Source organism: Lacerta agilis, chromosome 4, assembly GCF_009819535.1.
Source record: "Lacerta agilis isolate rLacAgi1 chromosome 4, rLacAgi1.pri, whole genome shotgun sequence".
NCBI lineage: Eukaryota > Metazoa > Chordata > Lepidosauria > Squamata > Lacertidae > Lacerta > Lacerta agilis.
In genome coordinates, this window is record NC_046315.1 from 51,648,148 (window position 1) to 51,672,187 (window position 24,040).

At 46.1% G+C, this 24,040-nt stretch overlaps 1 protein-coding gene across 2 annotated transcripts in view; it reads left to right on the forward strand.

Annotated features, from left to right (window-relative positions):
- The first annotated feature begins 227 nt into the window (after window positions 1–227).
- The window catches only part of SIM2 (SIM bHLH transcription factor 2), a 49,509-nt gene continuing 25,696 nt past the window's right edge, over window positions 228–24,040 (forward strand). Inside the window, exons 1-3 of one of the 2 annotated variants that reach the window (XM_033147003.1) lie at window positions 228–533; window positions 19,956–20,038; window positions 23,608–23,697. In XM_033147003.1, the coding sequence (XP_033002894.1) occupies window positions 359–533; window positions 19,956–20,038; window positions 23,608–23,697 (348 nt within the window). In that variant the 5' untranslated portion in view covers window positions 228–358. The remainder of the gene's footprint in view (window positions 534–19,955; window positions 20,039–23,607; window positions 23,698–24,040) is intronic. The other variant, XM_033147004.1, reaches the window with a different exon arrangement.

Sequence of the window (24,040 nt, forward strand, 5' to 3'; positions counted from 1 at the left end):
GAGGTTCCCCGCCCGGGTGGCCGCCTGCTTCCCTCTGTGACCTTCATTCGAAGGCTGCGCTGAGGCGAGGGAGACCATTAAGCGCAGAGAGATAGAAACGCCGACGTTCTACGAGACGGACGGCCGTCTCGCCAGCCCGCTTTAAAAGGGAGAGAGAGAGAGAAGAGGCAACCCGGCCCCCGCCACCTCACGCTCCTCGTCTGGGCTCGGGGGGCTGGTGCTGCCCGCCGTCACCTTCGCCGCCGCCGTCGGAAGGCCCAGGCGAAGTCCCTGCTCGCGGCCCGCCTGCAGCAGCCTCGCGGGCCCGAGACTATGCCAGTGCCCGCCTCGCGTCCGCCTCGCCACACTTGCCGCTGCCATGAAGGAGAAGTCCAAGAACGCCGCCAAGACGCGCCGCGAGAAGGAGAACGGCGAGTTCTACGAGCTGGCCAAGCTGCTGCCTCTGCCGTCGGCGATCACGTCGCAGCTCGACAAGGCGTCCATCATCCGCCTCACCACCAGCTACCTCAAGATGAGAGCCGTCTTCCCCGAAGGTGAGTCCTCCGGGGCCAGGGGGATTCGCCCCTGCCCCTTCAGATCGTGAGGGTCGAGGGAGGTGGGCGGTTTTGGGGGGGGGGGGTTCAGGGATGCAGCTGAGAAATGTAGGACTCTGGACTTAGTGGTTTTCTGCCTCCTTAGGGGGGCACTACATTCAGCTTCAAAGGTGGGTCAGCTAACTCTGCTGGGGTTAATTCTGTCGAGGGGGGGATCCTGGACATCCGCCCCAAAATCCTGGTCTGGAGGCACCACTTGGCTTTTAGGAGGACCCGAAAGAGCACCACGGGCTAAATGGATCTTTGGGGCCGATCCAGGGGCTTCTTAGGGTCCTACTCGATTGTCAGCGGAGGCTGTCGTGAGCTCTCGGGGTTGCCTTGGAGAGGCAGGCGTTTAGTTCTCTGCACACAGTTAGAAAGATACTCAGAGCTCGATTTGCAACGTTTTGGGTGGCCGCTCTCTGACACCACCAGCTGAATACCTTGTTCAGTCCTATGGACGCGAGGCAGCCGCGGATCGCCCCCCCCCCCCCAAATTCTCCCTTGTTCCTATGCTCGTTAGTTGCATTGAAGCCCTTTGCTTTTGGGAGCGATTTCCGTGACTTTTTGAAGGACTACTGTACTCTGGAGTTTCAAAAATTGTAGGTTGTGGCCCAAGAACCCCAAACGGCGTTTCTTTAAAATAACTTCAGGGGCCGTTTGCTTAACGAAGCGTGTTTAACACCGGACTGAGAGTTCTTTAATACCAGAGGCGGAAGCCTGAGTGCAGAAATAAAAGGTATTTGCAGCAATCTGCAATGCGTTTAATGCTGGAGTAGTCTTGCTGAAGTAAATAGACTTGCAGGGGAGAGATGGCCATTGCAGCCGGGACAGTGAAGCACTTTCCACCATTAGAAATACAAATCCTTCGATGTCACATGTACTGCATCTGATAGGGCTTCTGTGGGAGGAAGACAAGACAGGATTTGTCAGTCAATTGCCAGACGATTCACCATAAAAGCACAGCAAAATAAACCCTTTAACTAACTTTGCTAGCAATACTTAGAAGAAAGAGGGGGAGATGTGTGTAACGTTCCAGAAAATGGGGAGATCCGTGTTTTAGCCATGACTGCTGGGGTTTCCGCCAACAGTCAATGGTTTGCCAGACTCGGGGAAGAAAAAGAAAACTTTGGAAGATTACATTTTGTATCTCACGGTCTAGGGGGGAAAGTGTCAAGTTTTCCAAGATCAAAGGCCTACCAACACTACAGATTTGCTCGCTTGTTGCCTGAATCGTATATACCGTCCGGAAAATAGTCCAGGTGAAAAATAGACAACAGTCCTGCTCTCCGTATCTTTAACTAGCAAAACAAGCTGAATTGAGTAGATAAAGGACTCGGCAGCCCGAGGGCGATCGAGTGGGGAGGAGCTGGAAAGTAAACTCACTTCCCTCCAACCTGAGGCGTAATCACATTTTTTTTTTTTACTTTACGAGTCATATAAAGCAATGGCGCTTACTCCTAAGTAAATGTGCTGAGGATCTAAGTGAACAGATGCAAGAGGAAATGTCTGAGCAGTTCAATCCTATGCATGCCTATTCAGAAGTGCGTGTGTGGTTGCAGCCAGAAGAACTTTATTTGAAAATTAAGGCGGAATGATTTAATTTAAGCTTTCTTATACAGTACTGTAATACAGATCAGTTTAATTGGGGGTTCAGAGAGTCGCAGACGATCTCAAACCCCCTCTCGCAAAGCCAGCACCCTAAACCCATTTAGACTCAGACGGTCCCAGTTCAACTCGGGGTGTCTCCAGGTATGGCTTTTTGCAGCCTGGGAAAAGTGCTCCCAGTTAGAATATTGTGCTACATGGTCTGACTCAATAGTAAGTTGAGTTGTACGCTTAAAAAATAAAAATAGTAAAAGTCGATTGATTGCAATCTAAATACCTTAGGCGCAAGGTCTGCTATTCTAAAATGCGCCCTACTGGAATTAGAGGTCCCCTGTGGCGAGATCAGTGGCAATTCCTAGGTGTAAGATTAGCTATCAGTATAACTGGACTTGCAGTACAAACTGAAAAGCTGAGATTCGGCCGAGGAAGCCCGCTGGGTCTCCCTCTCTGGGTCGCCTATATTTGAAAGTGGTGTAAGTAAACTCTCCACCGCAGTTTATCCGCAATGGTGTGGATTTCGCCGGTTTCCCTTTTCGCGCAGCCGCGTGCAGGGCTGAGTTTTCGGCGGAGACCCCTCCTCAGCGCCAGCCTTGAAACTGACAGGAGTCGCAGGGAGATTTGCGTTTTAGACTCCGCTGTAAACAAGCGCTCAGCCGGCTTGGGTGGTGGGCAGCGCCAGCCGGGAATCGAGCTGAGTTGAGCTGACGGCAGGAGATATAATTAGTTCCATCCAGCGCCACAGACAGCTGCTCAAAGCAGCCTCTCTGCTCTGATAAGCCCCGCGCACTGCTTTAAACATGTTCATTCTCCTTTACAAACAAAGAGGCACACACACAGAGAGAGATGATTTACCCACCTCTATCCCTCTGGAGGCAGGGTTGCGTCAGATTAAATGTATTGTCCTTGCGTTTTCTTCCCCTCCTACAATCCTAAACCCTAAAATAAAATGCACCTGCCATTTGGTGGAGATTGCCTTGTGGCTTGGCTTACTCTCTTGAGTCTTCTAACTTCCGCATTTCGTAGGATCACTTACTCCAGAGATGGGAAAATAGACTTCTTCTGTAATCCTTTCACTTTTCGTTTTATGGTTTAACAATCGCTGGGTCAGAAAGGAAGTCACCCTTACATCTGAGCCGCTCTAATTCTGATAGCAGACGTTTTATTTGTACACTCGGATTTGGAAATATGTCCTGCCTTCGAACAAACTATCTAGTTAAGAGTGGTTTGAGACAGTGTTTTTTGTTTTTGTTTTATACCTCTCTCAAGGCCGAAGCCCTACCCATACTTAATAAAAGTACACTTCTGTAAAAGTTGCCAAAAGTAAATGCCATTGTGTTAAATGGAACTTACTCCCGTTAAAGTATGTCTAGGATTCTATGCACACTTAATTAGGAGTATGAGCCATCGAAGTCAAAGGGACTTACTTCTGAGTAGGCAGGTATAGGATTGCACTGATGATCACACTGAAATCAAGGGGGCTTGCCTCCAAGTTGATGTGCTTGAGGCTGGTATTCTATCAATGCTGATTAGTGTACATGGCTTATTACACTGTAACAAATAGTTCCCTGCCCCAGGAAGCTTAAAGTATAAATTGTTGTCCTATTTCTATCCTAGTTGTCCTTTAAAAAAGCTTATATTGAAATCAATTGGATTTACCTTTTCACTCCTGCTTGCGGGCAACTCTGGCCTGAATGAGGAGGCCTGTTGAGGACCTCTTCTAATGCGCTCATTCTGCATCTGTTGCCTGGAAAGCCGAGAGTTTTGTTTGTTTTGTTTTCATTCGATCAAGTTGCTATAGCTGTAAGCACACTGCCGTATAAAAAGCCCCATCCCGTCGGAAGGAAGGCAAGTAGCTTCTTAGCCAGTGCTCCTACTGGCTAAGAATTATCTTTGGGATTTTTTCCTTCGCTTCTTAAAATTAACTCAGAGAAGAGGCATTGTGGAAGGTTGCTTAAGAATAACCAGCTACATCATTTTCAATTTCTTTGGGTAGATTTTCAGGCAAAACTGCGGTTCCTTCAGCAAAAGGATGCCCCAATTTATCCTACATCCTCGGTATTTTATTTCATAGGCTTTGAATCCAAGGTTTCATTCCCCCCAGAAAACGCCACAATCCTACACAAGGACGCAATTAGTCCCAATGATTTCAGTGGCAGTTTCTTAGTGGACCCGAACACTGTCCGTAATCCTTGCTCACTTGAAAAGGTGCGTTTGAGCTGCGCATTCGGAGGAAGTAACAACCGGACGTGCAGTTTGTTCGCGCTTTTTCTTCCCCCTGCTCTGCCTTGATAATTTGAGGCAGTTTGCCTAAAGAAAATATACCAAATCAAGTGCTAGTTTGCATTTGGCCCAAGTCTGGCCTGTCTCGAGACCGTGGAGGGTTAGAAAAGAATAGACACCTCAAAAGCCCCGATTTTCCTTTTGCAGCTTGATCCACAGCCCCGTTTAAGACGAGTTCTAGGTGTTAAGGCGATTGCAGCTCCAGCCTCATTCGGCTTCTTCGGCATTTCATAAAGTTCGTTGGTGTTACTAGGGAGTAAGTACTTTGAGGATTGTAGGAAATAATTCCATTAAGTTAAACAGAGCTTACTCCCAGGAAACTGGGCATGTGATTGCAGCCCTAACATTGAGTGCTAGTCAGACTCTAAAGGCGTATACCAAGTTGTCCAACTCCAACCAAAGCACCAGGAAAAAAAGTTTGCCAGCACGTGCGTGTTCCTGCTGCGGAGATATACCGGCAAAGTTTACCGGTAGCTTTAACAAAGATACATTGAACAGAGAACATCTGAACTTACAAAAGCTAAGGACCCTGCAATACTTAGCATGTCTAGTCAGAAGTAGGTCCCATTGAGTTCAATAGATTTTACTCCCAGGGAAGTGGATTTAGGGCTGCCGCTCTGTATTCCTGGGCATTCCCCATCTTCAGCCCGGACACTGAGATCCAGCGCCGAAGGCCTTCTGGCGGTTCCCTCACTGCGAGAAGCAAAGCTACAGGGAACCAGACAGAGGGCCTTCTCGGTAGTGGCCCCCGCCCTGTGGAACACCCTCCCAGCAGAGGTCAAAGAGATAAATAACTATCTGACATTCAGAAAATACCTGAAGGCAGCCCTGTTTAGGGAAGTTTTTAACCTGTGATATTTTAATGTATTTTAATATCTGTTGGAGGCCGCCCAGAGTGGCTGGGGGGACCCAGCCAGATGGGCGGGTACAAATAAATTATTATTATTATTATTATTATTATTATTATTATTATTATTATTATTCCTAGAATAAATCCCACTGGACTCAGCAGGACTTACTTCCCAGTAAACATGGAGAAGATTGGGCTGCTCTTCTATCTCTATTATCTCTATTCTGTTATTTCATAAATTTAAAAGTGTGAATAAAGTACCAAGTTAACAGCAGGGAGATTCGATAATTCTGTCATGCTTACAAAAGGTGATTGTAAACTTTGAAAAGATTCCCCACGTATCTTAAAACATAGGAATTGAGTAATATCGGAGAAACAAATCTGATCCATTTTTGTTCAATTCCTTCCGCTCTCCTCCTTCCGCGCTCCTCCTAGAAATTAGCCAAGCTCCCTATGTTGAGAAGTGTGCATGGGAAGTGAAGGTGCACAAATATGCGAGCGATTTTGTGGGTGTGCGTGCTCCGATTTGGGATGACTTCACTGCATCCCTGTTCCATCCTTCAGCCCTTTCAGGAAAGGATCGCTTGAGGATAACATTTTAATGAAAGCGGAATAAATTTGGATAGTGTTTGGATTTTTGAAGGGAGCCGGTTCTGGGGGTCGCAACTCGCCTGGACACTTTTTCTAAAGGACTGAGACCCCTGGAGGGCAATTGAAATGATGGGGGGGGGGGGAGAAACCATTTTACGCCCACGGATTCAGTTGGATTTACTTCTAAGTAGACGTGGTAATGATTGCTGTGTAAGCCCTGTTGAATTCAATGGGACTAAGTTCCAGGTGAACAGGGTTAAGACTGGAGCTTCAGCCCTCTTCAAAACAGGACGTGGGGGTCCCCCGAAATCCCCTTTGGTACTATAAATCAATGTAATCAGGTTTACTAATTGCAGGGTTTCTGGGGGCGGCGCGGCGGCGGTTCTTTTAACTTTCGTATTCAGCAGTTCTTTTCAAAGTTGGGGATCTGTTAAGTGCAATAGGAAAGCGGAAAGTTCGGTGTTATTTAGGACCCCCCTGACGGTTCTTCCTCGTTGTCCCCAAGAAAAAAAATGTTGCAAACCACAAGCTATTTATTGCAAGGGGTTTCGCTTTCTCTCTGTCTCTGTCGTTGCTAGCAACTCACAATCGTCAGGGATGCGTGGAGGGAATGTCACTTCGGGTGGGTTTGGTTTTCTTAAGCAAAGAGACAGAAAGGGGGGGGAAGGAAGGGCGGGAGGAGAGAGAGAGAGAGAGAGAGAGAGAGAGAGAGAGGAGATTCTCTGCCTTTTCGTGTATCTTTCAAGAGCAAGGGCTCCGGCTACGTTTTAAGGGTTTCCAGGCCTTTATAACTAGAAAAAATCCACCGAAACTGCCCAGATTCAGAGTTGCCAGTCCAAAAACAGGATTGCAGTGGAAAGTTGAAACTCACTGCAATCTGCTACCGCGAGCAATCACTTAAGAGTGTCCTATGGTCTAAATAAATACATTAAACAAAAACAAGAAGAAAACCACCTACTCCTCCAGTTTGCGGATTTCTCTAGACGTAATGGTTTGTATGGTGTGCAATAAATGCAAAGGCAACTCTATATGGAATATTAATTTAGATTCGCCCGTATCTACTGTATCGAAGTAAATGCCTTCCTCTCCCTCCCCCCCTACTTTCCTTCCTTCCTTCCTTTTAAAATATGGCACTTTCCAAGAGATCTGCTGCACTTCCCTTGTTTTTCTGCATGGTACTTAGGAGAGGTTCCCGCAGCAGCCTGGCTGGGCATATCTGTTGACTGGCGGGGGTGAAGGAAGAAGTGTGGTTGGGGGGTGTTGAGGAGCAAGGAAACCGTAGCGCCTCTCGGAGAAGGAAATGCCTTTGAACCCCCGGCTCCCCTGGGCTTAGGCAGCCCGAGCCTCCGCTGAAGCCCGATCCTGCATGAAACAGGTGGCCGCTAAGGCCGCCTGCGACCCCGAAGAGACGGATGAAAGCCGTCGGCCTCCTTGAACGCCCTGGGTCTTACTTGCAAGTAAAACGCCTTTATGAGCCGGGTCCTTTGCGGGCTGAACGCGGGGGTGCTGACCGGCATAAATCCTGGCTCTTCAGCTTTTACAGATCGGGGGATCAGACCGAGAGCCTTTTCAGCAGATGCTGGCGAGGTTTCTCGACTGACCCGGCGGAGCCCCCGAGCCTTGCAGTGAGAATCCCCAGCTGCTCCCCAGGATCTAATATCGCGCTCGACTCTCTCCCCTTTCGCCCCTGAGCTTTTGCGCTGACCTTCGTGATCCACGAATTAAAGTCCAGGCGGGAGGCAGAGACCTGCGCCAGATCTCGGCTCTGTAACACCATCCGCTGCTGTGCTTGGATTTTGTGTGTGCATGTTTTCATGTCCGACCGTTTATTGCTGTAAAAACAAAAATATAGAACGGGATGCCTTCATTTTCCTTTCCTCTCCCCCTTCCTTCCCCCCTCTCTCCACGGGTGTTTACTTTTCTTTTCCCTCCACAATAGGAGAGGGTGAAAGAGGAACACTCTAGGAAGTGAAGCGCCCCCCTCCCCATCCAGGTCCCTCCAGGTTGGGGACACGCAGTGGTTAAAGTGTGACACAGCGTAGCTATGAAAATGGACATTTAAAAACAGCCCGCTTCGTAATGATTAAACCAAAAGGGGAGGCCAGCTGCTTAATGAATGACTTTTTTAGAAAGCAAGCAAACCTGGAACCTCAGTTGCCTTAATCCAGAAAGAAAGGCATACATATGACAACGATTTCCTAGAGGTCTCTTCTCTGGATAAGCCCCCGTTTTTAATCGTATAGTTATCAGCTCAGAATCAAATACAAAGGTGCCATAGCTGCATTGAAAGCGCACACACACCACGAGAATTCCGGGAACTGTAGTTTATGAAGGCTGCTGGGACATGTAGCTCCGTGAGGGAGAAACTACGGTTCCCATGATTCAGTTGCCTTGCTTTAAATGTATGTCGTGCGCGCTTTAAATAAGCTATCCTGCTCTTGCTCTGCCAGCACTGCGCCAGCATTGCCATTTGCCCTGTTGGTTAACTTATATGGGGAAATAGAAAAAGGCGCGTGGGACTCACAACCCCTCTCTAAACACAAACTACTGTACTGCGGAGGACTCGGGCTAGCGGGGGGGAACTGGATAAATTGTAGCCTGCGGACTTAGTGGTCCAGGTCTTCACCTCTATTAGGATGCGTCACGTGCTATTTCAAAATGTGACCCTCCTCTGCTTGGGCCCTCCAGATTAGTGGGGTGGGGTCTTTTGGTTTCTGCCCTGATGGCACTTGGTTTGGGGGCGCCGCCACGGTAGTGGTGGGGAGAGCCACAGCCTGGTTAAGCCAGAGGACTCTCGCACAAAGAAAAAGTAAGAGACTCTCCCACTTCAAGTCAATGTGCTTAGAATCCAGAGTCCAGTTCGGGTTTAAGGACTTTTCCACTCGATCTTAACGGGACTCACTTAATTTATAATGGTATCCCGCTTTCTGCCTTTCACGTTTAGTCACCTCCCAGCCTGCCAGCTTCAAAATAGGCCTACTAAAACGCCCGTGACGCAACTGTGGGTCGCTTAAATCAGAACTGAGCCACCAGGCTGTAAAATCCAAGGGGTTTGTATATTCACACACACTCCCTCTCTTTCTCTCTCAGCTGAAAAACTTCATGAACCTTTTAACATTGCATGAGGACAAAAACCCTGTTTACTATCAATCAGCGTTTGCCGAAGGCAGCCGTCTCCTTGTGTAGCAGCGGGAAAAACCTGGGGATTTTCAGCTTTCCTTGGCGTTGGCTGTTCTTATTCAGTTAGAATTGAAAACCCCCAGCGCATGGTCTTATTACTGTTTCTGGTTTTCTTATGAATATTGCATGATCAAATATATTCCATCTATTTAGTCACTACTTCTAGAGCAGATTAAAGCAGGAAAGCTAACATTATATACCAGGTCCAAGTGAATTCACATTTACATTACTTATGGGTAAACATGTTTAAAGATTATAACTCTGCAGCACAATCCTAACCACACTAACAGTGTAATCCTAACCAAATCTACTCTGAAATACATCTCAGTGAGTTCCGTGGGACTTACTCCCAGGTAAGTGGAGTTAATTGCAGCCTAACCTGGGAGCGAATCCCTCTGAACTTAATGGGGTTTACTACTGAGTAGACATGCTATGGATTGTGGTGTATTAGAATACTGTACTTTTGTGCAAATAAGTGACAATGAACTCGCTGGATCTACTGAGGTTTTTAGGATCTGGGTGGCAGAGCACAGGGTGGTTGTTTTCAATAATGGCACACCAATTTTTTTTTAAAAAATAGGCATTTTGGTCGTGGGGAGACTTTCCTGAGCAATAATAGGCTATCTTTGGGGAAGGAATGCGGGGCTGACAGAACAATCAGATTCGTGCCAACCCAGATGCAAGGCGTTGCTGAATCCAAAGGGACTTACTCTCAAGTTAAATGTTTGCTGGAAGCTATTTTCAGCCGGGGTCCGAAGGTCCCAATAAAGACGAGAGTACCCCCACCCCCAGCACTCTCAGAGTGCCATCTCCTCCTTCCTGTGTAGTCTCGGATCCTATATTTCTGACATTAAGGGCAGAGGCGTGTTTGCACCTCGAATAAAGTAAAGGAAACTTTTACGTGCTTAATTCTTGTTTGTGTGACTGCTGGTTAAGACCCAGAAGGACCGCTGGCCTTTCCATCCTAAACACCCGATGCTCTTGGGAAATTGGGTTAGCCTATATATTTCTGCCAAAGCTCCTGGGCCTTTCTATGCCTGTGGCTCCCTCCTGCGTATGCCTTCAGCCAGCCTTCACCAACCGGGTGCCCTCCCGATGTTATGGTCCAAACATCTGGAGGGCAACAGCTTGGCGAAGACTGGCTTAAGGCACGTGGGCGGGGGCGAGGAGGGCAAGCCAGCCCAGAAAGCTGGTGGTGACCCTAACTGAAATATGCAGTAAACTGTGCTTAGGATCAGGTGTCAGCGCTATCAGCAGTTTCCCGTCGGATTTAACTCGCTCTGAATGATACGTAAGGGAAAGAGGTGCCCTCAGCTTCCCTCCCTCTGCGACACCCAGCTGCTTTCCTCTCCTGTTTCTCCAGCCCCCCTGGAACCCTTGAAGGACCGCCGTGAGCGAAGGGAGGGCAAGGGGCGTCTGGGACGAGGGGGAAGGAAGAAAGGAAGCCCCCTCCGAGAGGAGCCGTCCGTGTTCCAGGGAGGGCAACCCCAGACTTCCCAAGACAGTCTTTGCGCCAGACTTCCACGTTTTATAGGTCTCCACGGTTCCAGGCAGCGCAATCCTATATATCGCTCAGAAGCGACTCCCATTCAGTTCAACGGGGCTTGCTCCCAGGTAAGCGGGGCTAGGACTAAACCCGACTGAGTTAAACGGGACACAATCCCAGGTAAGTGACATTGCTACCTCTCCCCCACACTTACCTAAGAGTAAGGCCCATTGGATCCAGGGGGCCCTAGTCCTAAATGGGCAGGGTTAGGATCGTAGGAGCCAACTCCTAAGGAGACCAAGGGGTATTCGGCTCCCTCCAATAAAATATTTGAGCCCCCCCTCCCCGATGATGGGCATTGCCATTCAAATACGTGCACCAAGTCATGTGATCGATTATGCGGGGTAGGGCTTACCTGCCCTGCCCCCCACCATATTTTATTCAAGAGGGCAGGGCAGCCCTGGTTGGGATGGCAGCCTTGAGCTTTCAGCAATTTCTCTCCCCGCCCCACTCGACTCATGCGCGAAATGAAAAGGAGCCGGGATTGGGTTGGGAGAGCGCCATCCGTCGGCCAGCGGGCGCTGCTTGCAGTCAGCGGGCGGAGCAACGCCGCACAGAGCCAGGTCTGGCGCCTGCTGCTAAAAGGAAGGGAGACGTTTATTTTTCCTGGGAGCGGAGATGTCTTTCCTCTACCAGGCGATTTCCCCTTAGAGAGTCACGGGGCGCTGCTGCTGCTTGTTCTCACCAGGCAAGCAAACAGGACTTGCCAGCAGAGAGAGAGAGAGAGAATTGTCTTTGGGCTGCCGCCAGTTTTTCTGCCCCAGAAAAGGTGCGCTCTTTGTTTGTAGATGGCGGACTTCCTCGCGTGCCGCAGTAGCACTAGCAGCAGCGCCTTAGCAGAAGCGAGATCTCTCGCACAGAAGCCAATGGCCTCTTCTAAGATGGCGCCTGTCACGTGCAGTTTTTTTAAGTACTTAATGTGGGGTGGGGGTGTATGTTGAAATGCCTGATTCATCGGATGCCTTCTAAATCGATTAAGTTCGATCAATTAATCAACTAAGGCTGCGATTCCTCCGTGTCTCGCTAAACTCGGTGGGATTTACTTCTAAGTTTATAGATGCTTTAGGATCCCATTGCAAATGTCGCATCCTACAGCCCGTGCAGGTAATAGGATTGCTCCGGCTCATTTCTTAAAGTGCATCAGATACTACTTAACATACATATCGGTATTCATCCTCGTCTTCACGGATTGGGGTCAGAATGGGACTTCCTATCCTTTCAAGCTCATTAGCTATGAGTTTTAAGAGGGGCGATAGTTTTAGGTAAATTAATCCGGACCAACCCTAATTGCTGCGAGTCATATACTGTACCTACAAACCCGAAGAATCAGCTTTTCTTCAGTCTCCTACTTCCCCTTCCCATGCAACCCTTTGGGTGCAGAAGGTTTGTACAGTATACGTAGTCTGAAGAGGGAGCTTTCCAGACACTCTGAGAGTCGCCTGGCCGGTCGATACGCGCACGCCTTTGCCAACAACCACCAAAATAAAAATAAAAATAAAAATAAATCGCGGCCCCGTCGCCTTACTCCCGCGTCTGCCGATTTCATTATACCTGTATTCTCCCTTATGCCCACTGACCCCCAGAGGATCCTCGGGGATCCTTCAAAGTAGGCTACCGCTGATGGTTCTGATTTTGGGGACAGAGGCAATTCTTTGGAGGCTCCTTCCGCTTTCTGGAAAACCAGCGCTTCCAAGCGAGCTGTTCCAAAAAGAAGCCTTCACGTTGTTTACCAAGGAGACAGACCCAGCTCTCAAAATTTAAGCAGGAATTTAAACACACATTTATCTGTGAGGAAGCCGCTGGAGAATTCTCAGGGTTCTGCAAATAATCCCTGGTTATAAAACAACAACACATAAGAAACAGACCACGCTTGTGCTGGGTTCGGGGAGCGTCCTTGTTTCCCTGGGATGAGAGACCCTGGCGTCCAGTGTTTACATTTTAAAGAGATATGGAAGCTCAGCTCCTCGGGTGGAAAGTAAACTCCGCGGTGCGGTTCTTTGCAGTACATGACTTTCTTAGAAGGAAGTTCCACGTACATTTAAAGACCCTCACTTTAGGAAGCACGAAGTGGATCCTAAACGCATTGCTGCTAATCATGTGATGCGCTTGTTTTGGATTTATATGCCGCCTTCGCCCGAAGGTTCAAATGCTGCTCTAAAGGTTTGCTGTCATTGGAAGAATCTCCCCCATCCCCGTGTCTCATATACCTGGACTCAGGGTGGGAAGAGGAATCATAGAATCATAGAGTTGGAAGAGACCACAAGGGCCATCCAGTCCAACCCCCTGCCAAGCAGGAAACACCATCAAAGCATTCCTGACAGATGGCTGTCAGGAGAAGGAAGGTGGTGGGGACTGGGGTGCGGACCTTAAAGACATAGGCCTACTCAGTTCATCAAATACTGAACAACGACAGCAATCTTCCCACACGCCGCGAAGATACCAGTTCCTCTGGAAAATCGGGAAGAGGAGAGATTCAGCTGAGCTTAACAGAATCGTCAAGTTGGTTTTGTTGTAGCAAAACCGGCTCTTTCTTTTAAGGCAGCCATTTAGGATGGAGACAGGACTCGGGTGGCGCTGTGGGTTAAACCACAGAGCCTAGGGCTTGCTGATCAGAAGGTCGGTGGTTCCAGTCCCCACAACTGGGTGAGCTTCCGTTGCTTGTCCCTGCTCCTGCCCACCTCCTAGCAGTTCGAAAGTAAGTCAAAGTGCAAGTAGATAAATAGTACCGCTGGGGCGGAAGATAACCGGCGTTTCCATGCGCTGCTCTGGTTCACCAGAAGCGGCTTTGTCATGCTGGCCACATGACCCAGAAGCACCGGCTCCCTCGGCAGGTAAAGCGAGATGAGCGCCGCAACCCCAGAGTCCGACAGGACTGGACCTAATGGTCAGGGGTCCCTTTACTTTTACTTAGGATGGAGATGTAAAGAGGAAGTCACCACGGTGCACGCAGCGGCAGCCATTCCTCAATAGAGGCTACAGCAACAGAGCAGGGAAAGGCAAGCAGGGACGACGAGCCTCCTCCCTGCTCCTTCTTTCAGGTCTTCTGGCAGTTATTTGCCAAGCCAAACCTCTGCGTGCCAAATAAAGGAGCTGTTCTCCGAGGGAAATAAAAACCCTCACCATGTACGATAAATAGAATAAGAAGAAGAGGTAGAGGTTACACTAGGGTGCAAGCTAAAGGATTAAGCACCCCACTTCTGTTTCGAAGAAATGTCGGAGTCCCTTTATTTATTATGACCAACCAAAATGTCACAAAACAGCAAAGGAGCTTTTGAGTCTTCCGAAACGCTTTCATCAGCCTGTTTGTAAAGTAAGGCGGAGAGGTTTGATACGGACTATAACGTCTGTATTGGGCAAAGGTTCAGCTTCGTTGTCTTGCCTTAGGAGGGGCACATGGCTTTTGTTGGGGGGAGGACTTTTGTTGGGAGAACCAAAGTGATTGGTCATTTAGTTAAGTATTTCTATTGTTTTACTTGATGGGGGACAGGTGCCCCCCTGCCCTCCTTTGGCTACGTCAATGAAGGGGCATGGAGATGGGGTTGCCATGAAGAGCGCCCGCACTTCAGTATTCACCGCTACATCACTGGCGACGCACACTTACTTGAGACCAAAGCTCACTGAATACTAACTGTGCTTCCAAGTAAACACTCACAGGATTGCGCTTTAAGTAGCTAAAGTCGCAGTTTCCACCAGCATTAGCCCAAACACTTCGGCTTCATTGTTGTTTTTTTTTGGATCGAGCTCTCTCTGGCGACATACACCTGAGCTTTAGCGGTGGCAGCAGTGGGGCAACTTTAGACTTTGGTCTTATATGGTCCCCTCTCTGGATGTCAGTAACGTGCGTTTTGATACCAGCCTCTTACTGATTTTGCTGAGTGGGATTCTGGACCTCTGCCCCAAAGCCCTGCCATCACCGTTGACAATGCGACAGGAGGAAATCAGTTTTGTATTGGAGAGAATCTTGCAACACTTAAAAATCTTCGGGAATCCCGCAACTAATGTCAAATGATACAATGAAAAGGAACCCGTTTGGCGGATTTTGGTGCACAGATCCATTGGCTCAAAGAACAAACATGCTGTGTATTTCCTAATCGTCAGCAGACATATTAGCATCAAAACACACACAAGACACACAATCGCTTCTATAGAAGACTGATTTAGCATTTTGTTAACTCTGTTGGCCGTTCTTATGATTTACTTATGGCTGCCAGGATGGCAACAAAGTTTAAACTGCTGATGCCTTGGTTGAATGTCACGCCGAGGGATGGACTTGGCAACATTTCTGTGTAGGCTACAGTATTTCTATATATTTTTCTAACCCAGTTAAGACAGCATTTCTATGGATAAAGACGTAACGGGTATACGTGAGAATGGAATTTGTAGCCCTCCGGAAAAGGCTTTGAGATAAGTAGTAGCGGAGAGCAGTAGCAAATAAATTTACATTCTGTTCCTTGGGAAATGCAACAATGGATTCATGGCTTCCTCAAAATGCAGCTGGGTTCTGCTTGATTCTGAAAGAAAAAACAACACGATTTGCTTTACAAAGAGGTTAAAAGGTTTATGAGACAGCATTTACTGAAGCCCAGGCGAGAGTTATTCAGACAAAAGGTACGTGTAGAAAAAACTCTGATCATGCTGATAAATTCGTACCACAATGTGATCGGGGAGAATAAAGAAAAAGAAACTCAAAGAGACAGTGAACCCCGCAGAGCCACTTAAACACTAGCTTGTCAGTTAACAGATGTTTAATATAAAACGATGTCTGATTTTTCTCTCTAGTGGTTCCCGCATTTGGCAACGCCGGGGCGCGATCTAAACCACATAGTGAGTCGGTGGAAGGGCTCCCATTCATGTTGTTCCCGACTTTATGATAGCTGTATCTTTTCCTTTTAAAAGATGGAAGTGTGGCTCTTAATTTCTATATCTTTGTGACATCACTTCTCCAAGATACGGTGTTTACATTCAACCAGTCTTGCCTGCACCCCCCGCGCCCCGTGCATTCCCATTGCATGCAGTTCCCTTATTAGCAGAAAAAGTGGACGGGGCACCAAGTGCTCATGGCTCTGCATCAGCTTGTATAATTAGCAGGCGCGGCGCAGCCTGCGAGAAAGCAGGTACCGAGCGGCGGTTCTTGAAAAGCTGGCGAACAATGGCTGGCTCATCTGCTCGAAAGAACGGACGGCTCTTTGAATGTGGGGATGGCTCAATCCATAAACCTGTTAAAGCCAAGTCTTAGCTTTAACAAAACAAACAAACAAACAAACAAAAACACACAACCCTGTGTAATTCGGAACACAAATAATTTCTGTAAATATTCTTGCAGCACAATGCTACTCTCAAGAGAATCCCATTGCTGCCAAAAAGGCGCTGCTTCTCGAGCAGCATATTATTTTGGACTGTGAGCGTAAGTGGGTTTGCACTTGTGCACGGATTTGCATGGCGCTGGATGGCAGTCAGCCGCATGCATGCATTTCCCGCTCCGATTCCGAGCTTGTCTCGCAAGGCAATGTCTCCAGCGCAGCGACCCTGGGAGCAGGTGCAGCGGGAAAGGCTGAGTGCCGAGTCACTTTCTCCTTCCCTTCCTGCACAAGGAGCAGTTCACATCAACAAGAAACCCTTTTTAAACAGCCTTGGAAAGAAGGCTCTGTCGGGACCACCAAGGTGCAGCTTTGTCGTCGTCCACCCCCCACCCCCCCCCAATAGGGCAGATCGCGTTTGTCCTCTTTTTACCCTGACTGGGGTCAGGGCTCCAGTCTCCGGAAGAGGAAAGCAAGAATATGAATATCTCGTGCGCCACCCGCAGGCAGAGCAGGAGAATGACAGGAGGGAGGCACGGCCATGGACTCCACGGGGCTCTTCGCTTTGCATTCTGGGAGCCACGCGGAATTCACAGCGGAATGAATGGAGCGAGCGCCACAAGCCTAGGCGAGCGTTTCAAGAGCCTCGGAAGAGGCAGCGCTTTTTCCCGGCCTTGAGGACTGAAAGTGAATTTGTGCTAGAAGAACCACCACATGAGTGACCTTTGGCTATTATTAACCGCAGTCACCTTGATTAAACTTGCGGATTTCTCACCAACTGTTCCCCGCCTCCCGCATGGATTGGCCATGTGTGCAAAGTCGTATTAGCCCTCCACACAAATTAATCCGAAATAATTACCAGGTTTGGGTTCTGCATACGAACTTTGGTTAGCATTTCCGCAGCACTCATAGACATACAGGGAAAGGGTGGAAATAAAAACCCACTCTGTGAGTGCGAAGAAAGGTAAAAAACTTCTAATTAAGATGGGTATTGTGTAACCACGAATATGTAACTGTGTTTACAATGCTTCTGGACAAGGAAGGTACCAGGCCTTGGTAGTTACTCTGGAATAGCTAATCTAGGTTAAGAGGGTGTACCATCTCCTTACTCCTTATGAGGAAGCGGGAAGATTGCTTTCTACAGCGCTTTTGCTAGGGTTAACGGGATAAATTCTGTCTTGTGGCGCTCTAAAGTCATATACACACATCATTATCATTAATCTCTTCTACTATGGAGGTTTTGCTGCATAGAGATGTCACCAAAACCATGCTCACCAGCACTGGTTAAAGGAAATGTGCTGCCCCCGTTCTCCTTAAGTGAACCAAGCACTCATAATCTGGTAGCGCTCAGACAAAATAAGATGTTCTCCTCTGGTGAAACTGCCCCCAAATCATATTTACACATCTAGATCGCACCAACCCCTTCTCATATATGAGGTGCTGTACTAGTTGGTGCACCGTATCAAAGTGAAAAGAACCCAGCCGGATTGTGCCAGCCGGATAAGTATTCAAAGCATAGCTGTCAACTTTCCCCTTTTCTTGCGAGGAATCCTATTCGGAATAAGGGAATTTCCCTTGAAAAAGGGAAAAGTTGACAGCTATGAATTTCAAAGGAAAGAGGTGCCCAGCGGAGGACGAAACCTTCATGCCTCTCTTGTGTCTTATTAAAAGCCGATTTCAGAGAAACTAGCTTCTGATTTAATTCCGGGCGGAGCGGTCTTTTGCAGCACGATTTAAATCAAGCCTTCATGCACATCTTTCCTCCCGTGTCACAAAATTGCTATTAGCAGAGAGCAGAGTGGGACTGGAGAGAGGGGGCGAAGGGCGCGGGAGAAATTATATATTATGTACAATCTACCGTATGTAGGCTGCAGTACACACCAGATATTTAAAGTACAGATCACATTTCCCCCAAAGAATCATGGGAACTGTAGTTCGTTAATATAGTTCAGTGAGGGGTAGAATGCAGTTTGTGGGGTTCTTCATAGAATTGTAGAGTTGGAAGGGACCCCCGCGGGTCATCTAGTCCAACCCCCTGCATTGCAGGAATCTCAACTAAAGCATCCATGATAGATGGCCATCCAACGTCTGCTTAAAAACCTCCAAGGAAGGAAAGTCCACCCCCTTCCGAGGGAGTCCATCCGTTCCGCTGTCGAACAGAAAATTCTTCCTGACGTTGAGTCGGATTCGGAATATCCTTTCTTGAAACTTTAAGCCGTGTGTGTGTGTGTGTGTGGTTTGAATACTCTTTAAAGGTATAGCGTGTGTAGTGTAATATTATGAGTTAAGGTTTATATACTATGCCAGTATCGCATGTTTAGTCTCTGAATATTCTTTCAGCATAAAGATTTGGGCCAGGAAAGCATGTGTAGAGTATAGAGTGTGCCGTTGCAGCCGCTGTTCCAGGGGCTGGGCTAGGGCTTCTAGGGTCCAATGGGCAGGCCAAAGCCCCGACACCTTCAGCGGTGGCCTGGCGGGGTGTGTGTCTTCGTTCTCTCTGCAGGCTGATCTGGGGCGCCTTTTAGCTTAGAACTGAAGCATTGGGAGGATTCTGCAATGCAAACAGAATTATTCTCCCCTGCCCTGATACAACATGTGGCGTTGTTGCTCTCGGCGGCTTTGTACAAGGGCTGCAGCTTTCGTTACAGCTAGTAATTTAGGAGACGAGTTTCCCGATGACAATGTCAGGGGGAAACAGGATCTCCGAGGAATCGTCTGGAGTACTCGTTTTTTAAATGTTTTGAGCCGAACCCTGTCCAAGGGGTTCTGAAATGGCAGTGTTGAAATTAAGGGCGTTATGTTATGACATCTCTTTGGTGAAAGAGGCTTCGGCCATCCGTTTACACAAAGCACGGTGTCGATCACTATTTAAATAATTATTATTTTAAAAGCAACCGAAGTGAAGCAGTGGTCCACGCTCTACAGACAACCAGGAGTGTGAGCGATAAGGTGTTTCGGTCCCCTTAAAGAATAAGCGATTAGGGTGTCTACGAAAGCGACAGCCCTATTATCTATAATTTCTTCTTCTACTACTACTCCTCCTCCCAACATCCCACTACTTTTGTGGTAGTTGGTCAACCTTTCAGTGGGCCAGGAGGTGGGTCCGACCAATGCCATTCATAATCAAGAATCTATTTTCATATTGATTAAATGTGTAACATTGAAGGGGATCCGTGCCAGGGATAAACAGCGTGAGATCCCATCTACCCTCAGTCTAGACTTCCTGCTGAAGGGACTTCCAGGGGTGGAGGAAAGGAGGGGATTTCACGCGGCTGTGGGAATTTTCCCTTACAGGAGAAAAGGCGGGAAAGCTACGTTCAAGTTATGCACAGCATATAGACCCATTAAAATAAATATCCAATTAAACAGGGGTCCGCCCAAAGTCAAGTTGTATAGATGGGGAAGTCTTGACTCGGAAGGATTTGTGAAAGGGACAAATGGATGAATTCGCCGAAGCGACAGCAGCAGGCGTTTGAGTGAAGGGACCAAACGTTTGCACTCAAAAGCACCGAGGCAATATTACTGTATAGCTCGGCTGCCTTTTGCCTCCGTGGCCTCCCTTCGCAAAGGCTTGTGGGAAGATGGCGGGGGGAGGGGGGGGGAGAGAGAGAGAGAGTGTAAAACTCTATTCAGGGCGTCTTTAGCGAGGTCCCCTCGGCCGATTTCAGGGAGGCTTATGTTACTTTGTGTGGGATCCCCCCCCCACCTCTAAAATGGCAACTGAACCCTGAGTAACGTGGGCCGGCCAGGCCCTTTCGCAACGTGGCGGGCTTCAGCTGAATCTAAACCCCAATGTCATGGAGCTAATTTTCCTGAGGAAAAGACCACCTAACTCGCCGAGAAACCCGCTCGGGGAACTGCACAGGCAGGGCAGGGAGGCCCAGCTCCCCCTAATACGACCCAGCCAATGTTACGCTGCTGCTTCTCTCTCTCTCTGCTGCAGAGGAATAGGCCAACTTGCACCTCCTGCTAGTGCTTCAGATGAACTGTATTCATGTGCGTTAACTGAGGCTTCTCGGTTCCTTTTCCAGGTCTGGGAGACGCCTGGGGCCAGCCGAGCAGATTAGGCCCCTTGGATAATGTCGCGAAGGAGCTGGGCTCGCATTTGCTTCAGGTAGAGTCTCTGCGATTCGTGCTGCTTCTTCAATACTGCTTGTGTTGTTTCAGGAGAAGTTTGTTGCGTTAAAACCCTCTGGATCTCGCCCCAAAACCCAAGGCTCGGTCCCCTGGAGACAGCCACCTTTTTTGTTTCAAAGGCGAAAGGGAAGAGACGGTCCATGTGACTGCAGTAGATCACCGAGTCTAGTAACCGCGGCTTGTGAACAAACCTGTCGCAGAGAAAATGGGCACATGCTGGCCAGCTCCCTCTTCTTATGGGTAGATTGGGACTTCCAGGCCGGGTTTATTATGATTTGGGAGTACAGAATTAGTGAGTGGCAATGAATGGGTTAATGTCAAATAAAAGAATGTGATGATCTTATGTATGCAGGACAACCATAAATCAAGTGGCATAAATAGGCAAGAAACCCTAGTGGCTTGTAATTGATAATATGTGCTTGCATATACACACATTTCAGTCAATCTACATGTGCTGCAATAGGCTCTTTTTAAACAGCTGCATATCTATATCTATACATAAACATGCATTTTTAATGGGAGATTTCAGTTTACTCATTGCTCAGTAGGGAAAACCTTTAAAAGAACGCATGGCTCCTGTGGTGGGAGGAGAACATCTGGATTAGATCTTCCATTGACGTTAGCACCTGAAAATACAGTTGTTCAAAATCTGGTTGATCCACTTTGGAATTCTGCTTCTCTCTATTGTGTAAGTCCCAATGCTGCAAAGGGTATAGACATGCGTGTGCTCACCTCACAAAAGGTTTTTTTGCTAGTAAATTCCTCCTGATTTTACAGGTATAATAAAGAGAAATGCAGACTTGAGTAGGTGAAACCGGAAAAATAAAACAATAAACTGTTTTTCAAAATCACTATAATTCATCTTACACTCACTATTGTAACCTTTTTGCATGTTGGTAAAGGAAGCCCTGAAAATATGAGGTAAAGGTTGAGAGCTTTGTTTTAGTTATGCTTTATGCTGCAGTCCTAACCATGTCTACTCAGAAGTAATTCCCATTTAATTCAATGGGGTTTACTCCCAGGTAAGGGGGTTAGTGTTGCACCCTTGGTTCTTAAACTGTTCAACCACATTTTAGTAGCAGATTGACATTTGCAGGCCCTTCTGAAACTTGAATAAACACTGTATGATAAATCATTATTTTCACTAATTTCCATTGGATAGTGGGGTGTATATAATTGTAATACATTAACAAATGCTTTGGCACTGATGTAGAATGAGGTGTATGATGACCTGAAGTGCTATCTTTTTGCTGGAATGTAACCTGTTTTGAAAGTAACTTTAATGAAAACAGAAATTGATTCACATCCTTAACGTATACTTTATTTGTTATAATATACAGTAATGTTGTTGCATAGAAAGTCAACTTCATGAAAAATAGTGTATACTTTAAGAAAAAAACTTTTAGAACATCATTGTTGACAAAAATCAAATATATGTTTAAACAAAATGTGATATAAGTTAAACTTTCAAAAATATAGTTTGGCACACAGTAAGAAGCTTAGTGACATCTATTTATTTGCTAGTTATTTAAAAATGTATATCTTACCTCTTGTGCTTGAGATGGTTTGCAATACAGTAATTAATATTTATAACATATCTGCAACTTCTTAATTTACTATTTTCAAATTTTAACACAAAATAATGATGTAATACTATTTAAAATGTCCAGTTGTTTATGAATTATAAATGTTGTTTTAAGACACGTAGCTACTTTACTGAAAATATGTGTGCTTTCACATTTGAGCAAAGAAGGGAGGGGAGTGCCATGTATTTAAAGAGCCACTAAAAGTAAGGATTTCTAATGGAAGTGCCAATGCAGCCTAACTATAACATCGGGGAACAAATTGCTGGTTTATGAGGAATGTTTTAAAGCAGTGTTTTATTTAAGAAAGCAGTGATTTCTTCCCCATGTTAATACTGCTACAAAGTTTTGTTTATGTTCAGAAGAAGGGGGGCGGGAATGAAACCAAAGAGTAATCTGGTTCTAATTACATGCTGTAAAAGAGTAGGTCAGAGAATAATTTGGAATATTTTTTATTGGGGTAACATTGAACTTGCCCCTCTGTTGCAGCCTTTTATTACTTTCCTTTTGTTCCAGCATCTTAAAATATGAACTAGTAAATATAAAAGGCAGTTGTTTTATCTATGTACAGTATTTAGAAATACGTTTTCCTTTTCAAATGTATGTAGACCTCTTTCCCTCCATATGGAGAATTCTTATGGTCTAATCACACTTGCGTAGAGGTGGGTTATTTTTTTAATGAACATTTGAACATGTTGCCTTATACTGTACTGAGACCCTTGGTCCTCTGATAAGCAGTAACTTCTAAGGTCTTAGACAGAGGTCTTTCTCAGCCTGCCTACCTGAGATGCTTTAACTGGCAATTTAACTTGAGACCTTTGATGCTCTGCTGTTGAGCTGTGGCACCTCTCTCAAATCATTGCTCCATTCTGATTGGCAGGCTTTTCTGAGCTTTACCTGCCTTGCTACTTGAGATTATTCAAAAGGCAATGCCAGGGATTAAACCTGGGACCTGCTGCATACGAAATGGTCTTCTAGTACATTAAGGTTCTTCCCTGAAATCAGCAGAACTTGCTTCCAAATACATGTTTCTGGGATTGAGATGTCTTTCTTTTTGTGACTCATATCTGAATCCTCAAAATGGTGTTTGGAAGCAGATTTAAATCTACTCATGTGATCAGGATTAGTGTTTTTAAAATACAACAATATACTTTAATGTTTGCTGAGCCTTCATTTTATCTTATTGGTTAAAATATGCAATATTAGGTCCCAAGCAATAACTATCGAATCAGTCAAAGTAGCATATTGCAGAGTTACTTGTGAACAATTATATAAGGTAGTTTTAACTTTCAAGGGATTTCCCTTCTATCGTTTTTGAAATTATGGTTTCATAAAACTTATTTTATGAAACATTCATGTTCATTCATTTTCATTACAAGTTTCAAAGGAGCCACTTGTCAGATTATTCTATGCTCACGAAACCCTTAATAAAATAGTCAGAAGAATGTAAAACATCACTCAGGAATCATTAAAACTGTAAATAGTGATAAATTATTTTTACCAATTAATTGGGATTGGTTTCCCCCATAAGAACTCAGGATTTTTGCTAAGTACTAAAATAACCCAATATCAACACGAGAATGTTCAATTTGCTGCTGCTGTAAAACTAGCATATGTAAGGGGAGAATGAGTTAGGTTTAACGTTTTATAGTGTGTGTATAATAGTAATTGGGCAGCACCAATTATATAATACAGTTAAATCTGTTTTTAATCTGTTTTAATTTTATTATTGTATACTTAATTTTATTATTTATTTTACCTGCTTATAAATAATTTTGGGATGTTTTAGTGGGAAGTGATACACAGATTTAATCAACCTAACCTAGTCTTCATCAAGCCAATATGGGTAATATGTTTTAAAATATATGTTCTTCTGTAAGGGGAAATAAAAAACCTTATCACAAGCAACGTGACTAAAAATTGTAAGTGGTAAGATTTTATTGTATTTCTTTCTCTTTTGCAGACTCTGGATGGGTTTGTTTTTGTGGTAGCATCTGATGGCAAAATAATGTATATCTCAGAAACGGCTTCTGTTCATCTAGGTTTATCACAGGTAGGAGCAAGTTCTGTCCCCCTATTGAATGATAATGTGGCATGTGGTGATATTATCTTGCCATTGACATGAAGTTCTTCCTTTGAATTGTTTTTAGTTTTTAGTTTTTTAAGTTAAATACTTCACACAGCTTATCACTGTAAAGGAAAAACTTTGAATTTTGCTTGTTACTTTTATACATTTTGAAACTAAGAATGCAGTCCACAAAAGTGCTTTGTTAACTCTACTCTCCCTTGTACTACTAAAGCCTCCTGGAAGCTGGATACAGCATAGTCCACTTGTCATACAATTATAGCAAGTGCTGCCTATTCCTAGCTGGGTGTTGTTGCAAATGGCCATTGGC